The sequence below is a fragment of the Loxodonta africana genome, chromosome 4 (genome assembly GCF_030014295.1).
Source record: "Loxodonta africana isolate mLoxAfr1 chromosome 4, mLoxAfr1.hap2, whole genome shotgun sequence".
NCBI classification, from domain to species: domain Eukaryota; kingdom Metazoa; phylum Chordata; class Mammalia; order Proboscidea; family Elephantidae; genus Loxodonta; species Loxodonta africana.
The window spans coordinates 119,904,710-119,931,654 of NC_087345.1; the positions used below are offsets into that span (position 1 = coordinate 119,904,710).

Genomic DNA, 26,945 nt, shown 5'->3' on the forward strand with positions numbered 1-26,945 from the left:
TCATTTTCTTCACCTTTGACCTTAGTGGTTGGTGCGTAAATTTGAATAATAATCGTACTAACTGGTCTTCCTTGTAGGTATATGGATATTATCCTATCACTGACAGCACTGTACTTCAGGATAGATCTTGAAATGTTCTTTTTGATCATGAATGCAATACCATTTCTCTTCAAGTTGTCATTCCTGGTATAGTAGACCACATGATTGTCTGATTCAAAATGGCCAATACTAGTCCATTTCAGCTCACTAATGCCTAGGATATTGATCTTTATGTGTTCCATTTCATTTTTGATGATTTCCAATTTTCCTAGATTCTTTCTAACTTCATACATTGTAGGTTCTGATTATTAATGGATGTTTGCAGCTCTTTCTTCTCTTTTTCGGTCATGCTGCATCAGCAAATGAAGATCCTGAAAGCTTGACTGCATCCACAACATTAAGGTCGACTCTACTTCCCGAGTTGTATTTCGAGTGCCTTCCAACCTGAGGGGCTCATCTTCAGGCACTATATCAGACAATGTTCTGCTGCTATTCATAAGGTTTTCACTGGCTAATTCTTTTCAGAAGTAGACCGCTGGATCCTTCTTTCTTGTCTGTTTTAGTGTGGAAGCTCAGCTGTAACCTGTCCACCATGGATGACCCTGCTGGTATTTGAACACTGGTGGCATAGCTTCCAGCATCACAGCAACACACCAGGGTTGCTATGAGTCAGAATTGGCTTGATGGTAACAGGTTTGGTACCGTAGGCATTACTGAGCTGAAATGGACTGGTATGGGCCATTATGAATTGGACAATCATATAGTCTATTATGCCAGAAACGATAAATTGAAGAGAAATGGTGTTACTTTCATCATCAAAAAAAAAAAAAAAAAAAAAAATTTCAAGATCTATCCTGAAGTACAATGCTGTTAGTGATGGGATAAGACTCACACATCTACAAAGAGGTTAGAAACAAAGAAGGACTGGTAGTTTGAAAATATGGACTTGGGTGATAGAAACAATGTTGGCGATCACATGACAGTATTTTGCAAGACAAATGACTTCTTTATTGCAAATACATTTTTTCAACAACAAAATGGCAACTATATAACTGGACCTCACCAGATGAAATATACAGGAATCAAAAGGACTACATCTGTGGAAAGAGATGATGAAGAAGCTCAATATAATCAGTTAGAACAAGGCCAGGGGCCAACTGCGGAACAGACCATCAATTGCTCATTTGAAAGTTCATGTCGAAGCTGAAGGAAATTAGAGCAAGTCCAGGAGAGCCAAAATATGACCTTAAGCATATCTCGCCTGAATTTAGATATCATCTCAAGAACAGATTTGATGCATTGAACTCTAATGACCCAAGATCAGATGAGTTATGGAATGACATCAAGGACAAAAGTGATAGGTCATTAAAAAAGACAGGAAAGAAAAAAAATTCAAAATGAATGTCAGAGGAGACTCTGAAACTTGCTCTTGAATACAGAGCAGCTAAAGCTAATGGAAGAAATGATGAAGTAAAAAAGCTGAACAGAAGATTTCAAAGTGTAGTTTGAGAAGACAAAATATTATAATAAAATGTGCACAGACCTGGAGTCAGAAAACCAAAAGTGAAGAACATACTCAGCATTCCTTAAGCTGAAAGAACTGAAGAAAAAATTCAAGCCTCAAGTTGCCATATTGATGGATTCATGGGGAAAATATTGAGCACCACAGGAAGCATCAAAACAAGATAGAAGGAATAGACAGAGTCACTGTACCAAAAAGAACTGGTTGATATTCAACCATTTCAGGAGGTAGCATGTGATCAAGAACCGATGGTACTGAGGGAAGAAGTCCAAGCTGAACTGAAGGGAATGGTGAAAAACAAGGTTCCAGGAATTGAAGGAATACCAATTGAGATGTTTTAAACAAACGGATGCAGCTCTGGAGGTGTTCACTTGTCTATGTCAAGAAATTTGGAAGGCAACTTCCCAGACACCTGGCTGGAAGAGATTCATATTGGTGCCCATTCCAAAGAAAGGTGATTCAAAAGAAAGAGAAAATTATTGAACAACATTGTTAATACCACACACAAGTAAAATTTCGTTGAAGATCATTCAAAAGCAGTTGTAGCAGTACGTTGACAGGGAACTGCCAGAAGTTCAAGCCGGATTCAGAAAAGGACATGAAACAAGAGATATCATTGGTAATGTCATATAGATTTGGGTCGAAAGCAGAGAATACCACAAAGATGTTTACCTGTGTTTTATTGACTATGCAAAGGCACTCAACTGTGTGGGTCGTAACAAATTACAAATAATATTGTGAAGAACGGAAATTACAGAACACTTAATTGTGCTCATGAGAAATCTGCACATAGACAAAGAGACAGTCATTCGAACAGAACAAGGGGATACTGCGTGGTTTAGAGTCAGGAAAGGTGTGTGTCAGGGTTGTATCCTTTCATCATAATTATTCAACCTACATGCTGAGCAAATAATCTGAGAATCTGGACTCTATGAAGAAGAAAGTGGTGTCAGAATTAGAGGAAGATGCATTAACAACCTTTGATGTGCAGATGACACAACCTTGCTTGCTGAAAGAGGACTTAGTGCTGAAGATCAAAGACCACAGCCTTCAGTATGTATTGCACCTAAACATAAAAAGCAAAACAAAACAAAACAAAAAAACACCTCACAACTGGACCAATAAGCAACATTATGATAAATGGCGAAAATTTGAAGCTCTCAAGGTTTTGATTTTACCTGGATCCACAATCAATGCCCCTGGAAGCAGCAGTCAAGATATCAGACTACGTATTGTTGCTGGGTAAATCTGCTGCAAAAGACCTCTTTCAAGTGTTCAAAAGCAAAGATGTAACTTTGAGGATTAAGGTGTACCTCATCTAAGCCGTGGTATTTTCAACTGTCTCATATACATGTGAAAGCTGAACAATGAATAAAGAAGAGGGAAGCTGAACTGATGCCTTTGAATTATGGTTTTGTCAAAGAATGTTGACTGTGTCATGGACTTCAAAAAGAATGAACAAATCTATCTTGGAAGAAGTACAGCTACAATGTTCCTTAGAACAGAGGTATCCATAGGGATCAGTTCCTGGAGAAGCACATCATGCTTGGTAAAGTGGAGGATCAGTGAAAAAACAGACAACCTTCAAGGAGATGGATTGACACAGTGGCTGCAACATTGAGCTCAAGCATAGTAAAGATTGTGAGGATGGCACAGGACAGGGCAGTGTTTCATTCTGTTGTACATACAGTCTCTACGAGTCGGAACTGACTTGAAGGCACCTAACAACAACAACAAAGTCAATACTTTATTCAGATTTCCTTAGTTTTCTACTTACTGTCCTTTTTCTATTTCAGGATCCCATCTAAGATATCACATCACATTTAGTCCTCATGTCTCCTTAGGGTCCTCTTGACTGTGACAGTTTCACAGACCTTCTTTTTGATGACCTTGACAGTTTTGAGTACTAGGGAAGTATTTTGAAGAATGTCCCTCAGTTGGGATTTATCTGATATTTTCCTCATGATTCAAAAAAAAAAAAAAAAAAAAACCCAGTGCCGTCGAGTCGATTCCGACTCATAGCAACCCTATAGAACAGAGTAGAACTGCCCCATAGAGTTTCCAAGGGATGCCTGGTGGATTCAAACTGCCATGATTAGACTGGGATTATTCGTTTTGGGGAGGAAGAGCACAGAAGTAGAGTGCCATTTTTATCACATCATGTCAAGGGTATGTACTACCAACATGACTTATTCTTGATGTTGACCTTGATCACCTGGCTGAGGGAGTGTTTATCAGGTTTCTCCACTATAAAATTACTCATTTTCCCCTTTTCCATACAAGCACCCTTTGAAAGGAAGTCACTGTGCACAACCCACACTTAGGGGGTGGGGAGTTATGCTCCACCTCCTTAAGGGTGAAGTATCTACATAAATTATCTGGAATTCTTCTGCACAGGAGATTTGTTTTTCCTCTCCCCCTTTTATCTATTTAATTGATCATTTATTTATGTTAGTATGAATTCATGAGTACTTGTTTTATACTTTGAGTGAAAATCCAATACTACTTGCTCAAATTTTTCCAGCTTTGGCCATTGGGTGTTCTTTCAGTTAGCTGCTGTGTTCTATGGAATAGGAACATTTTCATCCTCATCTCAGCATTTGTTTTAGCTGGCAGCAGATTCCTTTCCCAAAACTGCAGTTGATGTTTCTGAACAATAGGATCCTATTGATGATTAATATTTTTGCCACATGCTCTTCAAAACACTTTCCCTTTTCAGTTTTAAATATCACAGGACTTGAGTAATATTTCCTTCTGTTAAGGTCTTTTTATGAAGATGTGAGCAAGGCTTCTAGTGTGTGTGTGTGTGTGTGTGTGTGTGTGTGTATATTTCCTTTTATTGCTTCCATTTTATTTCCAGGTAGTCCAGCTGAGTTTATAACTTTTTATTCAGCTTCTTTTATTTGTCTCTTTACTTCTCTATCTCACATAGGGCTCACATTGTGTCCTGTACCCAAGTGTCATTTTTCCTTGCTTTTCTCCTTTGTTCTCTGGCCCAGACATTTGCTTTGTTTTCCTCCTCTCAAACTCTAGCCTTGAGTGTGTCCCATATTGAGTGATGAAGTCAGTGAGTTCAATGCTTGCCACAATCTTCTTTTTTGAAATAAATCTCAACCAGCTTGATCTTCTTGAGTAGTGTAGTCCCACCTAGGAGATATATTCCTATCAGCCAAACATCTGATTCAGGCTAAGACTTGATCTAAAATTATCTTGTCTGGTTTCCCTTTAATTAAGTCCTCTCTGTACCTTATTTTCTTTTAGAGAAGCAGTTTCATAAATTTTCCAAACATGTTTCCTTAGGGTACTCCATTGGCAGTACTTTTGTAATTTGAAACTCAACAATTCTTTGAGTATTTTATATAGATCCTTCTGTGATTTCTCTCTTAAATCTGACCAGATATTCTTAACTACGTGGAAGATATTCCCTAGGTTTTAAGGGATTATTACCCAATTGCTCATGAAGATGGTGCAGAACTGGGCAATATTTCATTCTGTTATATATAAGGTCACCATGAGTTGAAGCTGGCTAGACAGCAACTAACAACAACAATATCCAATTGTTCTTATAAAACTGCTGTATTACAAGGGAACTTTTTAAAAAAGTTTCTGATCCCAGGTCTCCCTGGGATATCATTACATCTGTTCTGAAAGCTTTTTCCTCTTTTTCTCTGATAGATTTTTAATTTTTTTTTAGGGACCTTTCTGAACTAGTAACAACTAAAACTTATTGTCCTTTTCTATTACCTTCTTTAAGTGAAGCTGGACTTGAGTGGATTGCCTTTTCTACTTTGTAGTTCCTGATCTTGGCTCTTAGCATCTCATTTCCCCTTCATATATGTCCAATCTGTCCTTTTTTTTTTTTAATATAAATTTTATTTTTTAGAGCAGTTTTAGATTTATAGAAAATTTAAATTTATACAAAATTGTACAGAATGTAGAGTTCCCATGTATCTCCCTCCCCCTGTACATTTTCTCTTATTATTAACATCTTGTGTTCCTAGAGTTGGTAAAATTGATGAACTAGTACTGATACACTATTATTAACTAATGTCCATAGTCTACAATGGGATTCATAATTTGTGTATTTGTACAGTTCTATAGGTTTTGGACAAATGCACAATGCCATATATCCACCATTTCAGTACCATACAGAATAATTTCATTGCCCTAAAAATGTCCTCGGCTCTACCTATTCATCCTTCTTCTCTGTCCTTGAATCCCTGGTGACCACTGATCTTTTCAATGGTCTCTATAAGTCAAAATTGACTCGAAGGCACCTAACAACTTAAATCTTGTCTTTTACAGAATGTCATGCAGTTGGACTCACACAGTAGGTAATTTTGTAGACTGACTTCTTTTGCTTTCTTTTTCATTTTCACTTCCATTTTCTTTCACACCACCAGTATGCATTTAAGGTTCCTCCATGTTTTTCTTGGCTTGATAACTCATTTATTTCGATTGCTGAATAATACTCCTTTGTATCATTGAAGCATAGTATGTTTATCTATTCACCTACTGAAGGAAATATTGGTTGCTTCCAATATTTGGCAAATATGGATAAAGTTTTAATCAACATCCATGTGCAGTTTTTTATGTGGACATACGTTTTTATCTCATTTGGGTAAATACCTCGGAGTGTGACTGCTTGATTGTATGGGAAGCCTATGTTTAGCTTTGTAATCCAGCCTGTCTTTTAAGATCCCAAACTTTCTTTTTAAGGGAATATCTTTCTTTTTACTATGCAGTTTTGTCATCTTCTATTTTATTTTTCTTCTTCTACCACCCATGTTCTGAAAGTATGAAATAAGACTATATTTCAAACTACTTCAGTTCTTTCCTGGTTTTGAGGTACACTGGGGTCACAGAGCCAGAAGTTGATGGCTCAGGACTTTATGCTACTTTCTCAGCTTTTGGGCATGCAACAATCTCAGTCAGTTATTTCTCTCCCTCAGCCCAGGAAGAGGTATGTTTTCTTTAGAAAAAGAGTTCCCATTCCTTTTGTTTTAAATATTAATACAATCTATTTTCTTTCTATGATTGCAGCCATAGTTTGAATCTCTGAACTCTAATATCAGTTGCTTTAATTATCAAGCCCAGAGCCTACTTGAGATGGGTTATTGAGGTGACTAAAATCCCAGGAATTCAAGTTTGGTTTCATCTTTAGGTCTCCTTTTATCCTAAAATCACTTCAAAATAGCACACACACACAAGGAACACAATTTGGGGGAGTTGATCTGGCAGCCAGCATACCTGTGTCTGACACCAAGATTTTTAAGCTTCAACATTACTAGAGTTTGTAGCACATTGTGAATTCAGTCGCTGTTCAAGTTTTCGGCCTCCCAGCTTGAGATGTGGCTAAGAAATCCCTCAAAGAAATCAGCCAGTGTACTTTCATCACTTAATGCTTACAAAGTTTATTTTAAAAAAATAAAAAGATTGTCTTTTCCTTATCGTCTATTTTATTCCAAATTTATTCTAAATCTTGTGTAGCTTGTACTCGCTAATGCCTAATGCTTCATCCCCTTGGTACAATATAAGTCATTACAAACTACTAAGGTTAAAATACCCCTATGTTCATGCTTATTAAAGCCTAAGGTCTAAGCCACGTGTCCTGGGCCACTGAAAGTTTCTGTGCTAATGTTATGCTGGGCCCCGTAGTCTCTCCTGAGAGAACACTTTAGGTTTAATCAGTTCAACTAAAATGTATTGACAGCATTCAAGACTTCGTGCTAGGAAATAAAATACATCTAAATTTGTGACACTCATGTCACAGAATGGAGGATAAAGTCGCTGGGAAATTGCTTTAGTCACTAGAATTTTCCCATTGCTATTAAGTGTTCACTTTTGGGCCTGATACTATGAAGCTAGTGGTGGCTCCTCAATCATCTGCTTCCTCTGGGAATCAAACCCTGACCCTGATAATTGCTTGGCGTAGGCCTCTGTTACTATGACTACTTTGTTGTATGATATTGGTAGTCACTTAATATCTGTGATCCTTGGTTTCCTCTAGAGCTGTGCTGTTTGATATGCCTTACTTTTCTCTGGAGGTTTCTCAGAGTACTTTGAGGATAAGAATGGGGTATAGAGATGTTGAAGGGGTGGCCAATTGTCCAATATTTCAGGCCCCTCATACCCACTTAATCTAAAATATCCCCATTTATATATGTATATATAGTCACATTCCATTTAAGATTTTATTTGAATAGAAAGGTTATGGTGCTATAAGACATTTGAATGTTATTACTCTCTAGAGACATAATAATCCCTCCCTTTTTTCCACCTCATAGACTTCTTATAGAAAGCTAATGAAATTCAGCATATAAAAATGCTAAAGGAGCTCTAAAACACTACATTAATGTAAGCTAAGATTAGAGATCTCGCCTTTATTGTTCACTGGTGTATCATTCCTTTATTTATTTAGACATTAATTCAACAATTATTTATTGAGCATCAACTATGTGCCAGATATTTGTGGGGCTGAAATAAGACAACAAGTGAAGATCTACATAAAAATAACACTTGCACAAATGTAAAAGTTATAAATAAAGATAACAAGCTATTAAATATGTTTTATTCTCTTATCATGACACACATACCTTCATAAACATCTGGAATGCTAGGTTTCCACTCAGAATTGTTGAGCTCGTTGGTGATCCATACTGGGTTAAAATGGTGGTCTAAAAGGACCTGGCCTCTGGCCTCTAGCTCCCTACATGCCTTGCTTGTTCTTCCTGCCCATGGATCCTTCCTGCATTGTGGGCAGCCTCATGCACATATTGGTGGACACTCCAGATGATGCATTCAAGCGGCACCCACATCCCCTGTGGCCCCCGTAGGGCCTAGGCATGCAGACACTGGTGGTACAGTTTGATGTCAGGGGAATGGACCCAAAGAAGGGGACTCCAAAGGCTGTTTAGGCAGGGAATTCTGGGGTCTGGGTACCTAGAATGCAGTCTAGAATGAGAGCTCTGGGTGTGGCTAAGAGGCACAGCGGGAAAAGTCATGATTCTCTATGGGGAAGGCTCCAGGGAAAGGACTCCTCTTGCCTGATCTAAGGCTTCACTGTCAGTGAAGAAAACATCTTTACAGTCTTGAGGTTTACTGTCTAGTGGAGGGAGAGAACATAAACAATAAGCAAAATAAACAGGTAACTTGTATAAAATGTTCGAAGGTGATAAGGAAAAAAAAGTAGAGTAGAATAGGAAGGATCTGTTGTGCATCTGGGGTCAGGGTAGGTCACATTATTATATAGCGCACATTGGAAGAAATGGAGACATTTGAGGAGAGGGAGTTAGCCAAGTGGATATATGGAACAAAATCATATTTTAGGCAGAAGTTGCTATCTGATTGAAGACCCCAATCATGACTGTCATATTCAGGAGACAGAAAGGAGGCCAGTATGACTGTCTTGAATGTTATAAGCAGAGGTGGATTTAGTAGGATTTAAAGTCAGAGAGAAGGCTCATGGGAAGCCAGATTACATGGGGCCTTTGAGGTCATTTTAGAGGGTTGAGCTCTTACTCTGAGATTAGAAGTCTCTACAGCATTTTGAGCTGAAGGATCACATGATCAGACTTAGATTTAAAAAGGATCACTTCACTTGGTGTGTTGACAATAGACTGCAAGCAGGCTGGGCAAGCATAGAAACAAGGGGCATTTTTAGCAGGCAATTGTAGTAATCCAGGAGAGAGATGATAATAGTACCTTGGACCAGAGAGACACCAGGGGAGATAGTGGTAAGTGTTTGGACTGGGGATGTATTTTGAAGATAGAGCCAACAAGGTTTCCTGATAAATCGGATTGAGAGAGAAAAAGGGGAAGACAGAGAGGAATAGAGAGAGAAGGAAATAGACAAAAAGAGACATCAAGGATGACTTTTAGGGTTTTGTTTTGAACAACTGAACAGCTGATATTTTGCTATCCACTGAGGCAGGGAGGCTACGGATGTGAAACAGGTTTTCGGGAAAAGATGAAGAGTTCAGTTTTGGACATGTTGAGCTTGGGATATTTATCAGAGAGTCAAGTAGGGACCTATGTTACAGATAGAAAGCACAAGAGGGTGAGGTGTCCTGGAAGCCAAGCGGAGAAAGTACATCAAGGAAGATAGAATTACTGTGTCAAAAACTGCTTTCAGATGAGGGCTGAAAATTGACCTTTGGATTTAGCTACATGGAAGTCAGTGGTGACCTTGACAAAAGGAGTTTTGTTCAAGTGGTGGGGGAAAAAGCCTTCCTGGACTGGGTTTGAGAGTAAATGTCAGGAGAGAAACTGCAGAGAGTAGAGAGACTGCTGTGCAGAGTTTTGCTGCAAAGAGGAGCAGAGAAATGAGTAAGTATTTGGACAGGAAAGTGGATAAAGAGAAGTTTTTTATGATAAGAGAAATAACATTATGGCTGCAGCTGAAGAGAATTATCCAATCCAACAGCCAGCAAAGATGCAATGTTTTGAATAGAAGAGAATTCCAGTAGTAATGTATTGAGTAGGTGAGAGGGATGGGACCAATTATAAAAGCTGAGAAATTGATTTTGGACAGAAGCATGAAAAATTCTTCTCTTGTAATATGTAGGGAAAGAAGAGTGTGGTGGGCTCAGAATCTGGTCAGGTGGGTAGGAGTGAAAATCTCTGGAGGTCTTCTTTGATTGTAGTTTCTCAGTGAAGTATGCATAAAGTTATCAGCTGGGAGTGAGTAGATGCTGGGGTTTCAGCAAAGAAAAGGGTATATAATTATTGTCTAGCAGAAATGAAGAGTGAATAGACTAGAGATAATATAGAATAATGGGTCAGCAACAATAAGGTCCTGCTTGGGTTGCATCTCCATGTATTTCAAATGAGACCACACCAAGCCATAGCAGGTACTCCAATATTTTTCAGTGAATAAATGTATAGATTTTTACATGTTTATATGGTTATCTTGATGAACTAGCATATAAGGTAGCTTTTTTTTTTAATTCATACATCATAAAATATTGAATTAAAGGAAGGGTTTAAAAAAATTTTAGTGATTTAAATTTATTTTTTAATCCTCTATTTGAATCTCTTGACGGATACATGGCATAATGTCTTGGGTTGAATCTACTTTGCAGGTGGATAACTGTAGGATTGTTTCACTCAGGTCAAGGTGAGTATGGAGATGTGGTCAGAAGTAGTAAGGAAAATACTCAATGTGCAATGATAAGAGGTTTTTTTCAGAGGGGAGAAATTAAGAGTTTGCGATCATGGATTAAAGGGATAATTTGTAGTTTACCAATCCCCTCAAAAAAGTAGGATTATAAGTGAATATAAAAGTATGTATATTTATTTTAAACTTAAAAAATATATTGCAGATATACTTAGGTCTTGAATTAATTGATGAGATTTACTTCTTTGTCTTTCTTGGGAGATATACTAAAAGTATTGATTTTAACTATAGACTTGGCGATTAAAATAGTCAACATATGTTTGATTTAAAAGATATATTAAAATGAAATGTCCTTTTACTGTTCTACATATTGAATATCACACAATTAATTGGCACCCCATTTAAGAAAAGATCCTAAGAAAACACTGAAAATGCAGGTAAAGTATAAAAAACTATAAAAGACCAATTCTGATTCCTTTTTCTTGCATCCTTAGTACCCTACACTATCTTAAAAACCCACTAAAATGTCTTGTTCATGTGATAGAGAGGCCTAGAAGTGAAAAAACTACAAGTAGCTAATGAATAATGCATATGTTTATAGCGCTGGTCAAATTATACTGTTTCCTAGTGGATACCATTTTTCTTCATTGAGCAGAACACTACCGAGTTGAATGTTAATTGCTCCCACAAATGTGGTTTTGCTCTTCACAATAAGCATTAACACATGTCCTTGGAGCTCTGTGACTTCATTGTATACCACCTGAAAAGGGAGGGAGTAATGAAATGTAAATCTTATATGCCTTTATTTTGAATATTGCTTTTAATAATAATAATAATTTAGCTGCTAAAGTACTGTATCCTGGAGTAGATAGGTTCATTTTGTTAGAATCTTTCATTTTTTATTCTAATTGTGAAAAGCTAAAAGTTTTGCTAACATAATGGAAGTTAATGATAAAATATTTCTCCAAGAAGCTAAACGCTCACTCTGAGTCTAGTAGGAATTGCTCACCCCGAATTTAATAAGATTACAAATTCCTCTCTAGGAAAGAATTTAGGACACCTTTCAACTTTGAACTGCCCTTGAATGTATTTCACAACATTGGAACTTGAACATGATCCTTCTGTGTTTACGGCTGATGAGGAAATACAAACCATCTTCCACGATCTCCTTGTGTCATTTACAAATATTTAGCAATATTTCAGTCTACATGTGAAGAAGTTACTCTGTGGTTTCTTTTGTTTATTTATAATTGCTTAATTTTTAATTATGAAAATACATGCTCATTATAGAAAATATGGATGAAACAAAAAAATAACAAAAAAGAAAGAAAAAAAAATCTGCAGTTCTACCACTGGGAGATAATTACAGTTGACATTTTGATATTCTTTTTGTTTTCGCTACATAATCACTTTTTAAGCATCTGAGCTGTAATTGCACTGTATATACAATTTTGTGTCTTGCTCTTTTTCACTTACTAGTCATGTAACTATTTTCAAAAATAGTTCTAGTGCTGTTCAACTGTGTTTTATAATACTCAGGAAGTAAGTCACAGGCTTTATCACTAGGCACCTATAGTTGTACAGAAACTTTAAAGTGTAGTACTACCAAGAAATTAGTTCTCCATCATGAAAGTAGGGCACAGCTACATGTGTAAAACCCAACATGGTTGCTATGCAACCTCTTTGGAACATATTTAGAAAAGGAGTTTGACATGCTGCTATAAACTTGCGTGCTTTTAACAGTCAAGCTACAAGGTAGAAACTTTCTTTATATGCAAAAAAGAAGCAGGGTAAACAACTTGAACTGGAAGTCCCCTGAGTCAATTTGGAGGCCTCATCAGCGTCCTTTTTAGTACATTGTACTGCATGTGATTTTTGGTCCTATGCACAACATGTTGTTAGGTGCCCTTGAGTCGATTCCGACTCATAGCGACCCTACAGGACAGAGTAAAACTGCCCCATAGGGTTTCCAAGGAGCGGCTGGTGGATTTGAACTGCTGATCTTTTGGTTAGCAGCCGTAGCATTTAACCACTACACCACCAGGGTTTCCTTCCAAACTTTACCTTTTGATTAGCAGCTGAGCTCTTAACCACTGCACCACCAGGGCACTATTTATGTACCTGTTAAAGTATCAGTGAAATTCAGTTCCAGATCAGTCTGTTAGCTGCTGTGAACAATGAGTTAAAATCAGGTAAATAATAACTCAATCGAGGGACACTAGATGCAATATAGTATATGACTGCAGTCTACTCTGTTCCTGGCTGCCTCTCCTAGAATTTCACTCGCATTCCAGACAGATTATCTTTTATGTTTGTAGTACTGGTTATCACATTATTCCTTCTCATCTGTTGTGTTCTCCTGGGATAATAAGGAATTTTAAGGAATGCCTTAAAAATCTCAAAATCCTGCCACTGTAACTCATATTCTTTCACCACAACTGGGCCCCAATGCTGCCTGGGAATCTTTCCAGGACTTTAGAGTCAGCTCTCTTTCCTTCTCTTTGCAGTGGCTATTCTGAATTGTCTGAACTAGCCTCCATTTTCCTTCCTGTAACACTTACAGCAGATAAATTTATATATTTGAGAGAGAAAACAGATAAAAGGACCTCCAAAGTGTAACTGTACATGAAGTGGAAAATGAGATAACTCTAAGCATTAGGCCTTTTGCAAAGTCCGACTTAACTCTACGAACCATCTAAAGAAGTCCTAAAAATTTAAATTTGTAATAAAAATATCAATAATTTATATCTAGACTAATCTGTTGTCAGCTGAATGTTTGCTCATTTGCCTAATGGTGATAATAAAACCTACCTTTTAGCATTGTTGGGAAGAATAAGTGAGATAATGAACATAAACCTTACTACAAAGTCTTGTACGTATTAAACACTAATAAATTATAGCTGAAAAAATTCATTAAATACACAAAATGGAGCAGTTGTTTTCTTGGTATTTTGCATCAGTTGGATGGAGAAAGCACTTCCAGACACATTTGAGTCTCCCAGGTATTTAGCATGCTGAATGTCTCAAGAAATAACTTTAGGAATTAATTGCCTTCCTGGTTAAAATACAAACATTTGAAATTCCAAGGTTTATATTACTTCACGGGTATTTTTTTTCTGTGCTCCAGTATGCAAAAGTTATTTCCCTAAAAGTACCTGAAGTTTCCTGAACGTGTAATCATTGCACATCATAGACAATACACATATATTTTAATTGCTTTATGCATCCCTGACATTGTTAAACAAGGGAGCCATTTTCCTACTGTGCAATGAATAATTAGTGGACAATGCAAGAAAAGTACATGGATTATTCTTTGAGACTTTTTTGATTTAATATGTAATATGTACTCTGCTTCCACATAAACAGCATAAAAAATGGACAGCTCTTTTAATTTCATTTTATAATATTTTTTGGAGGGAGAAAAGACCTGGCAATCTGCTCCTGTAAAGAGTACAGCCTTGGAAACTCTATGGGGCAGTTCTACTCCATCCTACAGGGTCACTATGAGTTGGAATTGACTTGACAGTAACAAGTTTTACAATATAAATATAATTTATAAATACTATAGGGTCTCTACGAGTCAGAATCAACTTGTTGGCAAGGTTTTTAATGGTAATAATAATTTTTTACCATAGGCATAAACCAAGTATTCATTACCTTCTGACAAATACTGAATTTATGAAAAATCATTACACCAAATAGAAAAACATTATTTAAAGTAATGAATGTCAATTAAACTTATGTACTAGGCACTCACCGTATGTTATTTGACACAAGGGTGTAGTAAATAATTCTAAAGTGTATTTTAATGATTGCAGTGGGAACAACAATAAATGGAATCTGAAATGTGTCTGGAGTTTTGAGGAGGCAGGACGATGAGAGACCAGAAGAACTCTGTGAATGGCTTCCCAATGCCGTCGAGTCCAGTTGATTTCGACTCAGAGTGACCCTATAGGACAGAGTAGAACTGCCCCATAGGGTTTCCAAAGCTGTAATCTTTACAGCAGTAGACCGCCACCTCTTTCTCCCATGGAGTGCATTGTAGGTTTGAACCGCCAACCCTTCTGTTAGCAGCTGAGTGCCTAACCACTGTACCACCAGTGCTCCTAGAGGTAGCAATAACTCACAGTATAATTTAGTGTGATAAACATGGGCTTTGGAATCAGGCAGCTCTGGGTTTGAAATCTAGTTTCATGACTCTGGGCAAAATGTTTGGCCTCTGGGCCTAAATCTCTTCATTTACAAATACAAGTTTTTATCATGTTATGAATATTAAATGAGATGACACAGTTAACAATAGCTATTGCTTATTGAATGTAACATACTCCTAGCACTGTGCTAGATAATTACTGCATATCTGGCAAGGTATTTGAAAGTATGTAAAACACACTGTTGCTGTCGTTAGCTGACATTCCCCCAACTCATGGCAACGCCATGTACAACAGGATTAAACTGTTGTAATCCACAGGGTTTTTACTGGTTGATATTTTGGAAGTAGACTGCCAATCCTTACTTCCTGGTCTGCCTTAGTCTGGAAACTCCACTGAAACCTGTTCAGCATCAGAGCAACATGCAGACCTTCACAGACAGGTGGTGGCTGGGAACTAAATCCAGGTCTCCTGCATGGTAGGCTAGAATTCTACCATTGAACACATAGACCATCCTTTTCTGTCCTTTCTAATTTATCCTTACTCTTTATAATAGGATAATATCTAAGAAAGGGATACAATGTACAAAATATACTGACTATGAAAATATAATTCTATTATGAGATAGAAATTCTGTTTTTCTAATGAATCATTAAAAAAATGATGTTTTTTTTTAACAAAATACTAAAGGTAGTATAGTGGGAAAAGCAATAGCTTTGGAGCAGAATCCCAGCTCTGCTACTTAAAAACTGCAAGGCAGTTCCAGGTGCATTCCTAGACCATCTCAGCCCCGCCTCGAGCCCAGTCATATTTATCACTGGGATTTGTACATGATAAAGGTTGTTAGGGAAACTGCTGGATAGGCCTGTTAGGACTCACTCTGAAAAGCATTAAGTAGACAAGATTGACCTTGTCTCAAAGCTTAGTATCTGAAGGCTGGAGCCTCTGTCACTTGGAAATGCCTGTGAGCCAGCTTCTCTCATATCTCATTATTAGAGGGAGAGGGCTGTAAATCAAGAAGGAAAGAACTACACCTCCTCACTTATTGACTATCTCGTTATTCAGCATTTCACATTTACGACAATAGTACAAAATTGATTATCTATTTTGTGCATTAACGACATACGTCTGGCAGTAACAAACGCCAAGGTATGAGATGAGAGTAACGCTGGCTGTGATGGTTAAGGTTATGTGTCAACTTGGCTGGGCCATGATTCTCAGTAGTCCAGCCATTATGTAATGATGTGATTTGGCAGTTATGTAATGATGTAATTTGGCAATTATGTAATGATGTAGTCATCCACCATCTTGTGATCCGACGTGGTCATCCTCCATTTTCACATAATGCTGATTTCGCATAAGGACCTGATCTTTGGATCCTAATTTGTTGATAAATGAGGAGAGGCTGTATTTTCATGAAAAGTGTTGTAAGCCATTGGTGATATAATGCAATATCCTCTTTGTATTCCTCTAAGAAATTTATATAAAGAGGGGAGGGAGGTCATTCTCTTCCACTTCATAGAACATTGCATGACTTTGGCAGTTTGAGAAATCTCAGCTGTGAAGAGTAGCTGATGTAGCAGTACTGAGTGAGGAGGCGAAAGCAGGTGAGAAGTTAAACACATGGTAAATGCCATGTGATAACTTACTGGGCTTTTTTGTAAGCACATAGGAGATATCCTCTCAGGATGCACAGAAATAATTGAGAGGACTTGGCACAGAGCAGAGGACAAGAGGAAGTAAGGGCAGAGGTAAAACTGCTTACTTTCTTTTGCATTTTTGAAAAATATCTTTGTTGTATTGGTATACACACAGCAGAAAATTAAAATGTTGTGACTTTTCCTTTTCTTATGGCTTTACAAATTCAACCACTTTCCCTGGTAAACTTATTTATATGATGATCTCTTATTTTCTGGGTCACTACACTATTAGAATAACCACTTATTCATACATTAATTTGAATTTCTGCTCATTTTGTGTACATTGAAATTTGCTATTCATGTATATGTGACATTTGAAATGATTATAAAATGTGCCTACAGTATATACAAAGTGAGTTCATGCTAGAAGTATAGACTGATGGGGAAAATACTTCAGTGATTTCTAATTAATGTGGCATGGATGTGTGGGGGCCTCAAATTATTGCAAGGCGTTGGTAAATTTAGGTACACACCAAGTATTATCAAATAATATTCATACATGCATATTTACTAGTTCTTATAATGCATATAAGCTTGAAATAAATAAAACAAGTTGATTTAAAACTCTCCTGAATTGTTTGTGGTTTTTTTGTCATTATGTGTTTCCTTAGATTACAAGTGTTGAAGTACAGCATAGAGTGTAAGAAGTTTCTTGATACTAAGGGTGAGGGCCTTGACTTCAAAAAGTATGGAAACAATAATATACTAGTTGTTAAGGAAACCAGGGATGTTGGGAGGTATATATCTTTAGCTGTTGATATTATGAAAAATAAAATGTTTTTCTTTACTAAATTAGAGAAATCTCTCTCTCTAGTTCATATATAGTCTCTATATCAAGTCTCTATAGTCTCTTTCTTGCGCTTTCTCTCTATACACATACATCTTCTAAGTATATTAACATAGGTCCAATATATTCATATATTCATATAGTTAGGATTTTCAAATGGTTACAATATTTTTATTAACTAAATTACCCTAAAATATATTGCACAACCCTTGTTCTTTGGAGTCCCAAAATTTATCTAAGTGGCTGCCTGAACAATGGAGCCAAATGACTGGGTCTCTGGAATAACCCCACCTCCACTTCCCTTCAGAGCTTCTCTCTTTCCTCCTCTTTGTTGTGAGTGGAGAGGAAGGTGTCATTCAAAGGTATCTTTTGAGATGGCAAAGAGTGGGGGAAAACCTGGCTTAAAAGTGCCTAGGAGACATTCATTTGGAACTCTCCAGTAATCAGGCAGAAATGCAGATCAGGAGCTTGTGAGAGAAGCTAGGGCTTGAGGAATAAATTCAGATGCAACCTACATATAGGCGAAAATTTGTGAATACCTAAGATAATTCTGAGAGAGTGTACCTTAAGAGGAAATGAAGGTGGATCACGAAACGTCAGTGAACAATATTTTAAGAGAAAGAGCGTTAGTAAGGAAAATGAGAGACTGCTTAGGAAGATAAAACAGTACCAAGAAAAGGCAAAAATGAGAAAGCAAAAAAGAAGTTTTAAGAAAGGGCACGTGGTCGATAGTGCTGAACTCTCCACAGCTGTCTGGAAAGGAGAGTCTGAAGAATCGTTAGATTTGGCAGTTAGGAGTTTATTGATGACACTTGGATAAAGCAGTATCAATAAAGGTCAGAAACCTGATGGCAAAGGATTAAAGGGTGAAAAGGAAGTGACGAAGTGAAAGCAAGGAAAAAAAAAAAAAGCCAAACTCATTGCCGTTGAGTCAATTCTGACTCACACCAACCCTATCGGACAGAGTAGAACTGCCCCATAGGGTTTCTAAGAAGCTCCTGGTGGATTTGAAATGCCAACCTTTTGGTTAGCAGGTGTAGCACTTAACCACTACGTCACCAGGGTTTCCATAAATCTGTTGCCTTTGAGTCGATTCTGACTCAAAGCGACCCTAATGGGACAGAGTAGAACTGCCCCCATAGAGTTTCCAAGGATAATTTTGCAAAAATTTGGAGGTGATAAGGAGGTAAAGAAACACTGGATGCATTTGGGGAAGGGTGGGTGCCAGAGGATGAATAAGAAAAACTGAGAATTGATGCTTTTGAATTACAGTGTTTGCGAGGAATGTTGAATGTATCACGGACTTCCAGAAGAACTTAGAAATATGTCTTGGAAGAAGTACAGCCAGAATGCTCCTTAGAAAAAAGAAAGGCAAGACTTCATCTGGTGTACTTTGGACATTACCAGGAGGGACCAGTTCCTGGAGAAGGATATCATTCTTGGTAAAGTAGAGGGTCAGTGAAAAAGCAGAAGATCCTCAATGGCTGGACTGACACAGTGGCTGCAACTGTGGGCTCAAACAAGCAATGATTGTGAGGATGGCATAGGACCAGGCTCTTTTGTTCTGTTGTACATAGTGTCGGTATGAGTCAAAACCAACTCGACAGCACCTAACAACAACAACAAAAAACAGGCCAGGGTGAGCTGAGGGATTTTATTTTTTTTTAGATGAATTTTAAGTTAAGGATCCAGTGAGGAAAAAGTGAGTAAATAATTGACTGAACAAGGTACAGAGGAAATGGGAAAGGATGGAATCAAGAGAATAAATGCAGAAGTTTGCCTTAGAAAGAAACAGGGGCTTGGATGTTCAAACTGTATAATATAAATAAATTAGAGAGCCATATAAATTAACTAACTCAATTTGAATTTTTAATTTGTTCTTTTTTGTGTGTTTTTTTTTTTTTTCAAAAGGGATTTAATGAGATATACTGTTTTTTTTACTGTTATACCCATGGGTAAAGAAAATCAAGTAAAGGAAAATAAGGTTAGAGAAAATAAGATGAAGTCAGGGATAAAGTTAGTATGCCAAACAGATGCCATTTAGACTTGGGCGCTTGCTGGAGGTTAGCCACAGTTTGCAAATTGGTTCATAAACGCCTTGAGAGCAGTAGCTGTAATTTCCAGTTCCTGCAGCATCTAGAACAGCAACCAGCACACAGTGACTATTTTGGAAATGTCTTTCCTGTATGCAGTAATGCTGCCAATTACTGCAAATTCTCTATATTTGGTTGTAATGCTGAAAATTGGTAAGAAAAATATAAAATGACTGGACAAGAAAGAGATGAGTCATACTTACAATTTCATTGTAAGTGGGGTCGGTACATTTTGGAACAGATTTTGTTTTCCTCCTACGAACTTCACTGGGATATGGTAAAAGATAAAATTCAACATGTGCACTGGGCACAGAGCCATCTGGGAGATGCTGCAAAGGAAAATGGTTATAAATATTAATGCATGTTGCTATCAAAGAAAACACATACAAAGCTACTAAATATCTAGACCAAAGACAGGATCAGGATTTATTACAGTTGCTCTGTTTATTGGAAAATAAGAGATCAAAGAAATATTTCATTGCTCAAAAATAATTCTAACTCAGTTTAAAAGAGTAAAATTGCCCATCTTAAATTAAGTGCTGTGTCAAAGAATTATACTTAAAAGCCCATTAAATATAATTTGCTCTAATTATTTTTTACGGTAAAAACCAAATTTGTATTTTTGACAGAAATGGTCAAGAACTGAATGTTAGCCACTGGCAGAGACAGAAATTAAGTGCCTCAAGATACTATATACCAGTGTGTGTGGGGGGATCAAGTTTAATATATACGTTATATAAATGAGATGTAGCATTTAATGAATATGTATATATGATTGTATAATCTCACATTTAAAGCAGAATTTAATTAAAATACCAATTGGACCTACAACTTTAATATACACTTACAGGATTTTTAAGTGGTTACAATAATTTTATTAACTAAATTTCCCTAAAATATATTGCATAACCCTTTTTAAATTGTGTTCTGTGGAGCCCCAGAAGTTACCAAAGGGGCAGCCTGAACAGCAGAGCCAAATGGGTGGGTCTCTGGAGTTCCCATAACCCCATCTCGCTTTCTCCACTCCCACTTCAGAGCTATGTTCTTTATTCCTCTTTTCCATGTTTCCTTCAAATCTATTGTAGATATTTTTATTTCTTAATATATCATTTGAAGAATGAAGTCCACTCTTTCAAAGAGTTTAAAGCCCATCATACTTGAAAATAAATGGATTAGAAATGTGGTAAATAGGATTCTATCTTTGTGATCTTGACCAAATGGAGAGTAAATGATTCTAAAACCCTGGATATCTAGGCTGATCAAATGAGAAATGTTTGTACAATTTATATTTAAAGTGGATAACTTAGAACTTAGAAGTCAAAGTTGAGGAATTAAGTGTTTATGTTATTGACCATACTAAATCTGTTAATTTTCAGCAAATATATTTTTAATGCTCTGAAACACAGTGATAGTCACATGAGAATGCCCAATGCCACCCCCACCCACAGCTTTAACTCTTTATTTTGTACAGTAAAATGCATATTGGAAAGCAAGAAAATACAAGATACATCATTATCAGACTAACTTTGGCTCAGTTCACTCATTTTGCACAATAAAAATTATATCATTGGAAAGTTTTGGCTGTTTATTGTCAATAGCAAATTAGGTGAAATATATCTGGACATGCCTCTACATCAAAACATCAAGATTGGGAACTGCTGCTTTCAAGGGAGCTCAGGTATGTGTCCCTCTCTAGAAATCGCACCCTGTGGAGGAGCTTTGAAATGACAGAATAGAATCTTCAGTGACACAGAAGTAAGTTATTAATAGTTAGAGGGTAGATTTTTCTTCTCTTTTTTGTGGAAAGAATGAAGGGGGTAAAAGTGTTTTTATCTCCAGATAATGCTCTCTCTTGTCTGCCATGGGGGCTTAAGGATACCCATCCCTATGGCCAATGTATACTCCAATTTAGTAGTTAGCATCATGGTTCTGGAAGCAGACTGCCTGACTACAAATCTGGGCCCCTGACTTTGCCAGCCATGTGGCTTTAGGCAGGTATCTTAAACTTCTCAGTGGATCAGTTTGCTTATCTGTTAAATGAAGATAAAGATAACAGCTATATCACAGGATTTTAAAGATTAAATAAAGTAAACCATGTAATGTGAAGTCATGCCTGAAACAGAATAAGGCTCAATGAATGTTAGGTACTATTAGTTCCTATAAACTGAAGATGGATAAACTAATTGCACCAGTCGGACAAGCGTATTATGACTTTTACGTAGAGTAGGGTTTTCAACCTCGGGACTACTGACATTGTGGGATCAGAAATTCTTTGTTGCAGGGGGCTGTTGTATATATTGACAGATAGTACCATCCCCCAGCTGTGAAAACCAAAAATGCCTCCCGACATTACTGAATGCCACCAGTGAGATAAAATCGGCCCTAGGTGAGAACCACTGATATAGATGATTCCTAAATAAGGATCCCTAGTTCATCCCTAGGATCCCTGCCTAGTTGCCTGTAGATTTCTCTACCTGGATTTCTTCTTGGCACCCTTACACTCAATAAACTCCAACCAAAATCTATCTTTTATCCTTGCACTCCTCTCCAAAACAGATTTTTCCAAGTACTTAAAACTCTGTTAAGTGATACTACTTCATTCCCTAGGCACTTCATTCATCATTGGTTTTCAAATCCAGTGTTTACCAAGATCAATCTCGCCCTTTTTGCCCCAGTTCATCTGCCACTACAGATCTTTATTTTTGGACTTAACTATAACAAGATTTTAATTACTTTTTATGCCTATAGTTTTCACACTTTGTTTCTTCACTCATTCTGTATGTCACTGCAGGATTTAACCTCACTGTAAAGCTACTTTAATCATGTCACTTCCTTTGTCAGAACATTTGAAGATTCTCCAGTGCCTGAAGAATAAATTCAAATTCTAGAAGGAGAAAAATCCTTTGTAAACCGGCATTCACAAGTATTTAACAACTGAGGGTCTGGGCTTCTATTTCCAAGTTATTGTCCTTGACATGGTCCTTGAGTATTGTGGGGTTTTTAGAATGATGAACCAGCACAAGTTGCAATCTCAGGCAGCGATGTTTCAGAATTGAGCGGCAGACTCAGTCTGTCCTTAGCAGCTTTAAATGCAGACATCGATTTCTCAAGTCTTTAAGGGAACCTTTTTTTTTTTTTTTCTTCACAGCAGCCGTCTTATCAACATTAATTTTTTTTTATTTTTTACTGATACAATATCCTGCTTCTTAAAGATCTCAGGTAATTTATTAAAGAAATCACTAGCTGTCTCCTCATCAATACTTCTCATTTCACCTTTTACCTTTATGTTTATGCAAATTAAATTTTGCTTTAAAATACTTAAATAACCCCTACTTGTCTTAATGTCTCACCCTGAGATTTTGACTCTGGTGGCACTTCAGACCTTCATAAAGACTTAACACTTTGACCCACAGAATCACAAGGCTTGAGGATACAGGGCTCTTAGTCTGACCCTCAATCCAAACGGTGAGAAGTTTTCTTGTGTCATCCAGAGAACTTCCTTATTCACTGTGGATTGAAATAAAGCAGTACCACTACTTTCTAAGGAGGCCTGGTGGTACAACAGTTAAGCACTTGGCGGCTAACCAAAAGGCCACTGTTTTGAACCCACCATAAAGACTATAGCTTAGAAAACCCTATGGGGCAGTTCTACTCTGACATAAGAGTCAGGATCAACTTGACAGCACACAATGAGTTTCTTCCAGAATTCTGGCTAATTTTTTTTTACTATGCTCAGAAGATAATGTGAAGTCAACTAAACTATATTTTTGTTGCTCTTACAAACTTTTAATTCTATACATTCTACATTATTGTTAAAATATTTACCATTTTCTATGTTTTATAGTTATATGCATGTTATCTTCCTTATGGCACTGAACATTCTTTTAAAGGAAGATCCATGTCTTGTACCAACCCTCTTCTCGCATCCCCTTTGGGCTTTGCTTCATTGATTATTTACTACTCCCCTCATGCCTCCACCATTCCTTCTTCCGAAAGCGGTCAATATGTTTCTGAATATCTAATTAAAATTTTAAAACCCTAACTTGAAACTGAGTTTCCCTTTACCTTATTCTTTATTTCCTTTCATAGCCATGACTTCCTCTCATAGCGTTCCTTTCTTTCACAGCTGATTGACATCTTCACAGTGTCTGGCTCTTTCAAAGTACTCCATTACTGTTTGTTGAATGCATGATTTTCTCAATTTATAATTTATTATAAAAACTAGAGATCTTCCTAACTTCCTAAGCTTTCATTTGTTTCTCTTAATTTATTGCATCATTTCTTACTGTAACCCAAACAATAAAAGGTCCACTGTAGGGTAAAATGGATGTATCCTGGGTTCTGTTTCCAAGGCCTGTCCTTGGTGTTTACACTGAACAGCTATTTGAAGGTATCTCTCTCAGCTAGATCTGACCTTTTCTTGCAAATCATCTGGATTTTGTGGCTGATCAGGCGTGTTTGTGTCAAGATGTTCTTGTTATGTCCAGTATCTCAATGCATCACACATAAAGATGACACTTTATCTCTGCTCTCAGATCATATTAGTCCATTAGATGTATACTATCTCCCGTTACGCCTTCACACCTCCAACTAGAACTAGACAGGGTTTGTAACGTAATTATTTTGTACACAGTCTCAGGATGAATCCTCAGGCACCGCCCTCCACTCTTCTACCTGGAGGCTTGATCTCTAATTGCTGTCTCCCACTCCTGAGGCCTTGTTTACTCCTCTGTGATATTCCTCCCCACCTCTCTGGATTTCTCCCATTTTACTCCTTGAAAAACCTCCTTGCTAAGAAGCATGATAGATTAGTTAAATATTTTAGGTGCTAATGGTACCTGACCATTTCTTGGGGGGCCTTATAGATGGAAAACTGAACTAACATCATATTTTATGCAGCCTTGTTATGAGCCCTCTCATTGCCCTCCAAGTTTCCCCCACCATGCCTTTCTTTTGTGGAGTCCATGGAAGAAACAAAAAGAAATAGGCACATTCCTTCGATCTGGTGATATTGACTAAAATATTCACAATTTGTCCCCGGGTAGTGCAGATGGTTAACATGCTCTCCTGGTAACTGAAAGGTTGGAGGTTCAAGTTTCCCTAGAGGAACATCAGAGGAAAGCCTGGTGATCTACTCCCGAAAAACCAGTCGTTGAAAACTTGATAGAACACAGTTCTACTCTGACACATATGGGGTGGCCATCGGTTGGAAGCAACTTGACAGTAACTGGTTTATTCACAATTTAACTACAGAGATGCCTTATGGGGACCTCTGGGTGGAGGAAGGGAGCTGGATCCATATAGTAGCACCAAGCATTCTTTACGGAGGAAATAAATATGTCTCATACATATTTGCTACTGTTTTTCAAATATCTCTAGGTGTTCTTGCTAATACAATTTTATTGTTTCAAAAAGCTGCTGCAGTCATAGTCATTTAAAAAAGTTACTTTGTATTTCTTAAATTTACCAGATATTAAAAAGACATTAATGACACTTGAGGAATCATTTCTTTTAAGTGAAAAAAAAGGGTGCTTCTAGTTGAAAAGATTGGAAATGAAGCCTTTAGGATATTTTTAGCCTTTCCTGATGGAGAGACAACTTCTTTCTCAACTGAAGAGTAAAATACAGGAGATTCTTAGCCTGGTTATCATTTTGACATGTAAAACTAAAAATGTATGTATATATTAGCAATTTTTTGCTGACAATGTTGACTTCTTAATTGTTTTAGATATGTGAATAATTAAATAGAACAATCTTCAGCTTTACTTTTTGCCCCAGATTGCACACAGCATTTCAGTTTCGAATGCACTATTGTTGTTATGGCCATGGAATGAAAGTGTCTTAAAAACATGACAAATTTATCAAAGTTGGAAAAAAGAAGGCAAAAAAAAAAAAAGCACAGTGTACATGTCTGGTGGCAAGCAGTAGCATGTTGATATAGAAACAAAGCACAATATAAAACCATTTATAAAGTAAATGAAACCATCTCACATTGTAGGATGTGCCAACAGTCCTTCAGTATTTTCATACTCATATATGAAGAATATATTTATTTTTCATACATAATCATAATAATGTTGACTCATGGAGACTATAGGATAGAGTAAAACTGCTTAACCATTGTGCCACCAGGGTTTCTTAGTAATAACAATAGTTACCTATAATGAGTACCTACCATATTTAAAACTCTCTCCTAAAACAATCCTTGAGCTAGTATTATTGCCCTTATCTCACCAAAGAGGAAACAAGGTCTATTTTTTCTATAAAACATATGCTTTTAACTACTACACTATATTGACGATCTACAAAGAAAGGCAAAGTAAACTGTTAGATTCAAATTAAGGACACTTCTAGACAAGTCTTCTCAGGAATGTGATGAAGATACATATAGGGTTTAAAAATATCAGACTCTTTGGAAACTTCTGAAGATTAATCCAAAGCTTAATTGTATTTAATGGGTTATTATTTTTTGGATGAATAATTTATCAGAATTTTCCATCAAGTTTTTTATTTAAATGTTTCCAATCATAGGATAATATGACTTTAGTAGAAATAAACTGAGGATGATTAAAATATGACAGGACGATCAAAGCCTGAGGTTTATGCCAGAAACAAAGCCAAAATAAAAAAAAAAATTTTCCTCATCTATGTGCCAGCCAAATTGTAATTCTAAAACTCAAGCTAGCCAGAAGGAAAAGAGAGTCTTTTCAAAAAGAGAGTGTCTGGTTCCAGAAGTACAATAAAAGTATTTGTTATATGGTTTGTTGTGGGATTCAATTAAAGAAATGGTAGAACAATCTTTCCAACTTGTGTTTGTTGGTTAATGTTTAATGGAATGATTTCAGGTCCTAATAAATTAAATTAAGATGGTCTCCTGCTTCATTTCACACCAATTTAAGCCTTTAATAGGACTCTTTCCATCAATAAGTGATTTATAATAATTATTTAAAAAATCACCTCAAAAACCTAACAACCATGTGTCCAGCACAGTATGGTCTGTGATAGGACATACAAAAGCAATTGAAATGGCTTTTGACTTCAAAGAAATAACAAGGTCATTTGTATGATCATCTTGCCATACATATATTTAAAAACTTTTAATCCTTGATTTAATTCAGTTAACAATGAGACAGACGTCACAGCCTAGTAGATAGAATTCTTTATCTGTGCCTGACTCAATACACATGAATTAAATTGCTTCTAAAAATCCAGAATTCTAATTACAGCTCCAAGTTTTGTCACTGACTTGTCTTGCGAAGTTTGGCAAGTTTCTCCATTCCTCAATCTTAATAACATGCAAGAGGTAAGGCTTCACAACTCATTTTATTTTTCAGAATCTACCCAGTAACAAATGCTGATGAATTGTTTATAAGTTAACAGGTAATGAGATTCTTTTTACAATTGCACTGAGCTGCTCTAAATGATTTGATTCTCCTGACCCTCAGCTTCTATCCCCTGGTTCTGAGAAAAATGCATAAAGAAGAGATACGGGCTACATTCTTATAGCAACTATTGAGCAGTTGTGAAGAACAAATGAA

General features: G+C 36.8%; 1 protein-coding gene across 2 annotated transcripts in view; it reads right to left on the minus strand.

Annotated features, from left to right (window-relative positions):
- Positions 1-10,586: 10,586 nt before the first annotated feature.
- PIK3C2G (phosphatidylinositol-4-phosphate 3-kinase catalytic subunit type 2 gamma) overlaps positions 10,587-26,945 on the minus strand; it is a 389,187-nt gene continuing 372,828 nt past the window's right edge. For both annotated transcript variants that reach the window (XM_064284537.1, XM_064284535.1), the window contains 2 exons: positions 19,611-19,736; positions 10,587-11,439 (listed from right to left, as the gene is read on the minus strand). In XM_064284537.1, coding sequence (XP_064140607.1) covers positions 11,287-11,439; positions 19,611-19,736 — 279 coding nt within the window. In that variant the 3' untranslated portion in view covers positions 10,587-11,286. The remainder of the gene's footprint in view (positions 11,440-19,610; positions 19,737-26,945) is intronic.